We start from the raw sequence: 9,686 nt of genomic DNA, 5'->3' as shown, positions 1-9,686 counted from the left end.
CACGGCTCTTTTCAGGAAGTAAGAATGTCGATGGCTTACCCTAACCAAGCTGGATCTAAATGTAATGCATACAAAAATTATAGCTTTTGGAACATGTAAAAGACTTTCTTTTCTACTCCGGACCATATGCTCGATGCACCAGTGAACTAAGAACTCCTTCAAACTCCTTCAAACATCAGACTCGTTAAACTATTATGGGTTTGGTTCGGTCCAAAGCTTTCCTGGTAAGTTTACTTGGTTAAATTGAATAACTCTGTGCTCTCTCGTGGTTGACGATATCTCATCATCTCTGTTAACTATTTATAACAGTATCAACCTCCCTCACTTCGCCTATTGTGTTATTTCGTCGAACTGCAACAAGAAAATAAACAACAAACCACAAAAGGTGCAAAACAGGGCGGCAAGAGATATACTGCGGAACGGCAACCGCTCACTTGTAGAAGATATGCTAACCAAAAAGATCACAAAAAGATTTTGGCGTAATTTATTATAGCATACGAAAGAAACAGGCCTAAGACTGAAATCCCTTGTTTTCTTGGCGCCAGCAACTGCACCTTTGATGACAGCGTCTCTTGTGACTCCAACAGCCCCTACAGATTGTGCCGCAGCAAGCAAACTTCCGGCTTTCACCGTACCTCCGCACACGGTGGACTGGATGGCGGCTGCGATGGATCCAGCGGCAACTCCACTGGTGGTAAAACCAATTGCACCGAGTGCCAGGGGAGCTGCAGCTGCTTTCGCGCCTCCAATAGCAGCGCCCCACAAAATGTCCTAACATGAAAACAATGTTTCATGGGGGCAATTTTAAAATATATAGTCAGAAAGGTGTTTGTTCATTCGCTTATGTTTACGGAAGATTTGATTATTAGAAAGAAGCGCCAAAATAGAACCCCGTCACATTTCAAGACTTACAGAGAACCATTGAAGCAGAGCGCTAGTGTATGTCTGGGTCACGTAAAAAGATCCTCTTTTTTTTTTGATTTTTTTTTTTTTTGCTGTGTTTTGTTTTCGCTATTAGAGGTGGGTAAAGGTTGAGGAGGCTCACATCACACCGAAATTAGACCCACATGTCCCTACATGAATAACACATGTCAAACATATTGTCATGGTGTAAACTGCATGAGAGATAATCACACCGAAATTAGACCCACATGTCCCTACATGAATAACATGTGTCAAACATATTGTAATGGTGTAAACTGCATGAGAGATAATCACACCGAAATTAGACCCACATGTCCCTACATGAATAACACATGTCAGACATATTGTCATGGTGTAAACTGCATGAGAGATAATCACACCGAAATTAGACCCACATGTCCCAACATGAATAACACATTTCAAATATATTGTGATGGTGTAAACTGCATGAAAGATAATCACACTGAAATTAGACCCACATGTCCCTACATGAATAACATGTGTCAAACATATTGTCATGGTGTAAACTGCATGATTGATAATCACACCGAAATTAGACCCACATATCCCTACATGAATAACACATGTCAAACACATTATGATGGTGTAAACTGCATGAGAGATAATCACACTGAAATTAGACCCACATGTCCCTACATGAATAACACATATCAAACATATTGTGATGGTGTAAACTGCATGAGAGATAATCACACCGAAATTACACCCACATGTCCCTACATGAATAACACATGTCAAACATATTGTCATGGTGTAAACTGCATGAGAGATAATCACACCGAAATTAGACCAACATGTCCCTACATGAATAACACGTGTCAAACATATTGTCATGGTGTAAACTGCATGAGAGATAATCACACCGAAATTAGACCCACATGTCCCTACATGAATAATACGTGTCAAACATATTGTGATGGTGTCCCTACATGAATAACACGTGTCAAACATATTGTGATGGTGTCCCTACATGAATAACACATGTCAAACATATTGTCATGGTGTCCCTACATGAATAGCACGTGTCAAACATATTGTGATGGCGTCCCTACATTAATAACACGTGTCAAACATATTGTGATGATGTAAACTGCATGAGAGATAATCACACTGAAATTAGACCCACATGTCCCTACATTAATAACACATGTCAAACATATTGTCATGGTGTAAACTGCATGAGAGATAATCACACCAAAATTAGACCCACATGTCCCTACATGAATAACACATGTTAAACATATTGTCATGGTGTAAACTGCGTGAGAGATAATCACACCGAAATTAGACCCACATGCCCCTACATAAAAAACACATGTCAAACATATTGTGATGGGGTAAATGCATGAGAGATAATCACACCAAAATTAGACCCACATGTCCCTACATGAATAACACGTGTCAAACATATTGTGATGGTGTAAACTGCATGAGAGATAATCACACCGAAATTAGACTCACATGTCCCTACATGAATAACACATGTCAAACATATTGTCATGGTGTAAACTGCATGAGAGATAATCACACTGAAATTAGACCCACATGTCCCAACATGAATAACATGTGTCAAACATATTGTGATGGTGTAAACTGCATGAGAGATAATCACACCGAAATTAGACCCACATGTCCCTACATGAATAACACATGTCAAACATATTGTCATGGTGTCCCTACATGAATAACGCACGTCAAACATATTGTGATGGGGTAAACTGCATGAGAGATAATCACACTGAAATTAGACCCACATGTCCCTACATTAATAACACACGTTAAACATATTATGGTGGTGTAAACTGCATGAGAGATAACTGCAGTGAGCCAATATACCAGGAATATGTCGTCATGTCATCATGCATCTACCACTGGGTTTACAGGTGCCTTGAGCACACACGAACAGACCCACCTGTCCCTACATGAATAACACATGTCAAACATATTGTGATGGTGTAAACTGCATGAGAGATAATTGCAGTGAGCCAATATACCAGGAATATTTGTCATCATGCACCTACCACTGGGTTTACAGGTGCCTTGAGCACACACGAACAGAAACACCAAAAGCACAGCTGTAACCTTCTTGGACCCTTTCATCTTGAATTCAGTGGTCTCTGCTTGCGGAATCGACACTGCAAGTCTAACGATTTAAATATTATATGGCTGTAATTCAGCAACAAAAGCATGATCAGGTTGATCAGGTTACAATACCTGAATTAAATCAATATATAAAACCTTGTCACAGTGCTTAGTTTTTGGTGCTAGGCGCTGAAATTTGGACACATTTCTCTTTTGATCAGTTTTTTGATTTCTAGTGTTTAAATATAGGGCCTTAGCGCTAAAACAGCATTTCAAAATTTTGACTATTCTAAACCTTCGGCTAATAAAGTTTGCTGTGGTCTAGTGGTTAAGGCGTTTGTCTTTCAACCGCTGGAACACATGAAGTGCGGGTTCAAACTCGGCCTTGGACAAGGAATTTGCATATTATTTAGCACCTTAATTGGTGATGTGGAAGACGCTCGTTTGTTGAACACTATTGGGGACCTGTCTCTCAAAAGCCCGGCAGCAGGACGTTGGCGTTATTTTGTTGAGGTTTAATGTTCCTTTCCCAGCCCATCGTGATGGCATCACATAACAGACAGTACGACGTTACAATAGAAACCGATAACACTGTAGACTTGCGCTACAATCCACGTAACAAGGGCTTGAGATCAATTTTCACACTAGCGCCACATCACGGGATGACAAAATATACCGCTTTCCTATTGGCTTCCACCAATACGGTGTGTACGCGGCTTGTGCAAAAGTTCGTCAGTAACTTACCAAAGGTCGGTGGATTACATCTGGTACTCAGGTTTCCTCCACACATAAAACTGACAACCTTTAAAATTTTAAAACTAAGGTTTAAATGGCCACAGTCTAATATTTATATAGCGATGATTGTCAGACTTCGATCAATTGCGAGACCGCTCTCACAATAGATTTTTTTTTTTGGATTGGTGTTTTTACGCCGTACTCAAGAATATTTCACTTATACGACGGCAGCCAGCATTATGGTGGGTGGAAACCGGGCAGAGCCCGGGGGAAACCCACGACCATCCGCAGGTTGCTGGCAGACCTTCCCACGTACGGCCGGAGAGGAAGCCAGCATGAGCTGGTCTTGAACTCACAGCGACCGCATTGGTGAGAGGCTTCTGGGTCACCCCGTTAACCGATTGAGCCACGGAGGCCCCTCTCACAATGGACATCAGTATGTTGTTGCCAGACATACAAGTATACACCACAACATTTTGCACCACACAAATATACACTCTGAATGATGCTAGAATGTATTCTGCCATTGTAACAGATAGTTCTGTTTTACAGATTTTACACATTAAGTTTTTAGTGTATCATTTTGGCATGTTTTTGATGATCTCTTAAATAAAACCAGAAAGGCATGCATGGTCTCCTAATAGGTTCCTTATAATACTTAGCCTATAACTAAAAAGGAATAAAAATACGCTTCTAAATTTCGATCGATAGTTTAAGAATACTTGAAAATTGCGCAACAAACTACAGAATGACACAAAGTCATGTTGACCTCTGTACAACTACATATGCCTTCGTCACAGGTACAAGTGGTGTCGATCACCTGATATGCGAAGTCAGCACGCGTCACGTCATACAGTGTGAATGGTCATCAATAAAATAAAAAGCAAACCACAAAAGCTGCAGAACAGGGCAGCAAGAGTTACACAGCGAATTCAAGATGGAAGGGTCCAAGAAGGTGACAGCTGTGCTTTTGGTGTTTATGTTTGTGTCTCGTCAAGGCAACTGTAAACCCAATGGTAGGTGCATAATAACAATGAATGGCAGTGAGCCAACATTCCTGGTATATTGGCTCACTGCCATTCACACTGTATGACGTGACGCACGCAGATCAGGTAATAGATAAAGTTGCATTTGTTACTTAGACGTAGGTAGTTAGATCTCAGAATTTATACAGAGGCCCACATGACTTTGTGTCATTCTCTAGCTTGTAGCGCATTGAACAACAGGTAAGCATTCTTAAACTACCGATCCATATCAGTTATAGGCTAAGTATTATAAGCAACTAATTAGTAGACCATGCATGCCTTTCGGGTTTCATTTAAGAGATCATCAAAAACATGCCAAAATGATACACTAAAAATTGTTAAAAAAACTGTTAAATTTAAAGGAAAGTCAGTTGTCTGAGTGATGCTGGAATGTATTCTGTTAATGAAACATAATATTCCGTCATATTCAACATAAAATCCTGTTAGTCTAATAGAATATTTACGTTGGATTAATAGAATATATGTGTTATTGTAAACAGATCTATCTGTTAGAATAGCAGAATACATTTTAGCATCATTCAGACAAAAGACTTTCTGTTAAAATTAACAGATTAGCTTTTTGAGTGTATGTTTTTGTGGTGTATAATGGTGTGGTGTATGTTTGTATGTCTGGTAAGAACATTGATATCTATTGTGAGAGCGGTCTCGCCATTGATCAAAGTTTGACAATTCAGGTATTGTAACCTGATCAACCTGATCATGCTTTTGTTGCTGAATTACAGCCATATAATATTTAAATCGTTAGACTTGCAGTGTCGATTCCCCAAGCAGAGACCACTGAATTCAAGATGGGAGAGTCCAAGAAGGTTACAGCTGTGCTTTTGGTGTTTCTGTTCGTGTGTCCTCAAGGCACCTCGGCAGTCGATGGTAGGTGTATAAATATTCCTGGTATATTGGCTCACTCCAATTATCTCTCATGCAATTTACACCATCACAATATGTTTGATATTTGTTACTCATGAGGAAGAAAGAAGTACTGTACATGTAGGTCTGATATCAGTGTGATGTGTTAGAGCCTCCTCAAGCTTTATCCAGCTCTAATAGCAAAAGCAAAACCCAGGCACACACTATTGCTCTGCTTCCATGGTTCTCATTAAAACGTGAAATGTGACGGAGTTCTAATTTGGCGCTTCTTTCAAGTAATCAAGTTTTCAGTAAACATGCGCGAATGAATAAACACCTTCCTGACTTTATGCTTTTAAATTGCCCCTATGAAACATTGTCTTCAGGTTGGGACATTTTGAAGGGCGCTGCTATAGGAGGTGTGTCTGTAGCTGCAGCTCCCCTGGCACTCGGTGCGCTTGGTTTTACCACCGGTGGAGTTGCCGCTGGATCCGTCGCAGCTGCTATCCAGTCCAGCGTGTACGGAGGTACGGTGACAGCCGGGAGTTTGTTCGCTACGGCACAATCTGTAGGGGCTGTTGGAGTCACAACAAGCGCCGTCGTCTTAGGTGCAGTTGCTGGCGCCGCCAAGAAAGCATCGGATGACTCAGACTGATTTTAGATGCTAGACATCAATATGTTGTTGCCAGACATACAAGTATACACCACAACATTTTGCACCACACAAATATACACTCTGAATGATGCTAGAATGTATTCTGCCATTGTAACAGATACATGCAGGGACTCATATATTGGTGAAACACAACAGCTACTAAGTAACCGTGTTAAACAACATCAAACACCGGCACCTAGTGGCTTTGATTCTGCTGCCTTCCAACATATATGTAATTCAGGTCACAGTTTTAATGGGTATAACGTAAATATTTTATCTAAGGAGCCCCACTGGTTTGAGAGAAGGGTTAAGGAAGCCATTTTCGTCAAGGTTTAAAATCCCACCCTAAACTGCAATGGAGGACCCAGGTTTAACTTATCACATCTGGGACATAGTATCGAAAAAATGTTAATTAGCTCGTGTAAATGTACCTCAACATGGTAAAATTTGTTCACTCGTGTAAAACTGTACTATATTCAAATTCTGTCACTATATACCAGGTCCAGTTGTCGCCGCAACGTCAGTAAATATTATACATTGTCCAGAAGAAGAGTTTTATAGTGTTATTTTTTATAGTTTACTTACCTGGATGCCTGAAAACCTTCATTCCTAAACATCAAACATATTGTGATGGTGTAAATTGCATGAGAGATAATTGCAGTGAGCCAAAGAACCAGGATTATTTGTCATCATACACCTACCATGATCTGCCCAGGTGCTTTGAGGACACGGGAACAGAAACACCAAAGGCACAGATGTCACCTTCTTGGACTCTCCCATCTTGAATTCAGTGGTCTCTGCTAGCGGAATCGACACTGCAAGTCTAACGATTTAAATATTATATGGCTGTAATTCAGCAAAAAAAGCATGATCAGGTTGATCAGGTTACAATACCTGAATTAAATCAATATATAAAACCTTGTCACAGTGCTTAGTTTTTGGTGCTAAGCGCTGAAATTTGGACACATTTCTCTTTTGATCAGGTTTTGATTTATAGTGTCTAAATATACGGTTTTAGCTCTAAAACAGCATTTCAAAATTTTGACTGTTCTAAACCCTCCGCTAATAAAGTTTGCTGTAGTCTAGTGGTTAAGGCGCTTGGCTTTCAATCGGTGCAACACATGACGTGCGGGTTCAAATCCGGCCTTGGATAAGGAATTTGCGTATTCCTTAGCATCTTAATTAGTGATGTGGAAGACGCTCGTTTGTTGAACATCATAGGGGGACCTCTTTGTCAAACGTCCGGCCTCTGACAGACATTGGCTTTGCCTTCGACCTAAAATTTGTAAACTCTTCCACATCGATGTCTGACAGAGCTAAAGGAGCTGGAAACCTCTGGCATCAGCAAAACGACAACACAAATGGGGAGTTCAACTGTTTAAACGTAATTAAAGTTTGACTTACGAACGAAAAAAAAAATAACTGATACACACAAAATTAGGTTAACAATAGTTTGATACTGAATTTTATTTGGTTTGCTTGTGTAAATGCTTTGCTGTCGTGTTGCATTCTGTAACAAATTGATAAACATCGGGTAACGAATGTTGAAATAATGGAACACTTCAGTTCACATTTTCACTTCAATATTAATTTCTCAACATGTTGATAAATAACAAAACAATAACATCATAGATGTGTGTTTATGCTTATTATAAGTAAGCAAATAAATATATTTTAATTTATACGTTCAAGGTATGATGAGGGTAAAAATGATTTGCGTTTATAGTATTGTGAAATACAATGGGTGGCTATCACAATTTAAATTTGTAATGACGCAATCAGTACAAAGTTATATGTACATTAAACCAGCCGCATACACATGTTTCACTCAGTGCGCCGTACCAGTTACATAAAATATACGCGTCACACTCATGCATAGCCCTCCAAAACTTTGAGGCGTGACTCAGCGTCGGGCATTTGCACTGGGAGTGGCGTGACTGACATGGGAGTATTTTCACTCAACGGCATTTTCACTTTCAACATTTTTTGATAACACACTTGAAGCATGCAGGATAATGCTGATTTCACGGCGTTTTGAAACGGAAGGTTTGGTGACATAACTCCCTACACTGGATTCACTGTGAGGGCCTGTCACAGACATAACAGAAACACCGACATCAGCAAGGACTGTGGCTGTCGTAGCCCGGACGCAGTGATTCGTGTACCGGCGGCTAAGTTTTGCATCGCGGGAAATATCAGACATCATGTATCCGATCTTTTTTAGACCCATTGGTTGATTGCCATACCATGGTTTGTGGTCAACTCGGACGTTTAGGAGAGGCCGCTGAAAGAAATACTCGCAGGAAGAATGATCAGGTCAGTATGTAAAAAAAAAAAAATTTCGTGAAACAATTATTATCTTTTTTTGTGTAGCATTCAAACGTCCCTATGGGCTTTAAATTATCTGTAGCCTGATACTTTTCTTCTTTAAAATAAACGTTCTCTCCGACAGAAAAAAAAGTCATTTTGTTTCTTTGTTTATATTTGTCGTCTGCTTTATTCAATGTAAACAAGAACCTCTATCCACCCATATTTCTACAATAGACCCGTCCAGAAGTCAAACGCTTCTGTCTCGTGATCGGGGTATCTAACGACTCAGATAATGTGCACTTGGCATATTGCCAAACAGTGGGTTGTATGTAATAAAAAGGAATCGAAAGGTAATAGAATATGTAACATTCAAACGTCCCTATGGGCTTAAAAACATCTGTAACTTGATACTTTTCTCCTTTAAAATAAATGTTCGCTCCGAAAAAAATCGCCATTTTGTTTCTTTGTTTATATTTGTCGTCTGCTTTATTCAATGTAAACAACAACCTCTATCCACCCATAGAACTACAATAGACCCGTCCAGAAGTCAAACGCTTCTGTCTCGTGATCGGGGTATGTAACGACTGAGATACACTTAGCACAGAGCCAAGCAGTGCGTTGTATGTAATAAAAAGGAATCGAAGGGTAATAAAATGTTCCCTTCTCAGCTCATCATGATGGCATCACATAACAGACAGTACGACGTTACAATAGAAACTGATACATTGTAACACTTTAGACGTGCGCTACAATCCACTTTTGACGTAATAATGGCTTGAGGCCCTGCTTCACACTAACGCCACCTCATGGGATGAAAAAATATACCGCCAAAAAATATTTCCCCCAATACGGTGTGTATATGGCTTGTGGAAAAGTTCGTCAGTAACTTACCAAAGGTCGGTGGATTACATCTGGTACCCAGGTTTCCTCCACACATAAAACTGACCACATTTAAAACTTTAAAACTGAGGTTTAAATGACCACAGTCGAAATATTCATATAGCGATGATTGTCAGACTTCAGTAAATGGCGAGACTGCAGCGGACAGTTCTGTTAAATATAACACACAT

At 39.9% G+C, this 9,686-nt stretch overlaps 1 protein-coding gene across 2 annotated transcripts; it reads left to right on the top strand.

Annotated features, from left to right (window-relative positions):
• Window positions 1–4,640: 4,640 nt before the first annotated feature.
• On the top strand, window positions 4,641–6,972 carry LOC135477995 (interferon alpha-inducible protein 27-like protein 2A). 2 transcript variants are annotated; one of them, XM_064758243.1, is made up of 3 exons: window positions 4,641–4,778; window positions 5,554–5,675; window positions 6,038–6,971. In XM_064758243.1, exons 2-3 carry the CDS (start codon window positions 5,597–5,599, stop codon window positions 6,304–6,306), a joined length of 348 nt encoding a protein of 115 aa, XP_064614313.1. In that variant the 5' UTR covers window positions 4,641–4,778; window positions 5,554–5,596; the 3' UTR covers window positions 6,307–6,971. The 2 variants fall into 2 exon arrangements, with proteins under 2 accessions (XP_064614313.1, XP_064614312.1); XM_064758242.1 differs by lacking the exon at window positions 4,641–4,778 and adding an exon at window positions 4,932–4,988 and having other exon boundaries at window positions 6,038–6,972.
• The last annotated feature ends 2,714 nt before the right edge of the window (window positions 6,973–9,686 follow it).

The sequence above is a fragment of the Liolophura sinensis genome, chromosome 11 (assembly GCF_032854445.1).
Source record: "Liolophura sinensis isolate JHLJ2023 chromosome 11, CUHK_Ljap_v2, whole genome shotgun sequence".
Lineage (NCBI taxonomy): Eukaryota > Metazoa > Mollusca > Polyplacophora > Chitonida > Chitonidae > Liolophura > Liolophura sinensis.
This window is presented reverse-complemented; position numbering and strand designations above follow the sequence as displayed.

Coding starts and splice junctions, on each gene's coding strand:
- LOC135477995 (XM_064758242.1), top strand. CDS start 4,945: ATGACTTTGTGTCATTCTCTAGCTTGTAGCGCATTGAACAACAG. Junction 4,989..5,553: donor TGTAGCGCATTGAACAACAG/GTAAGCATTCTT, acceptor TTAAATCGTTAG/ACTTGCAGTGTCGATTCCCC. Junction 5,676..6,037: donor AGGCACCTCGGCAGTCGATG/GTAGGTGTATAA, acceptor CATTGTCTTCAG/GTTGGGACATTTTGAAGGGC.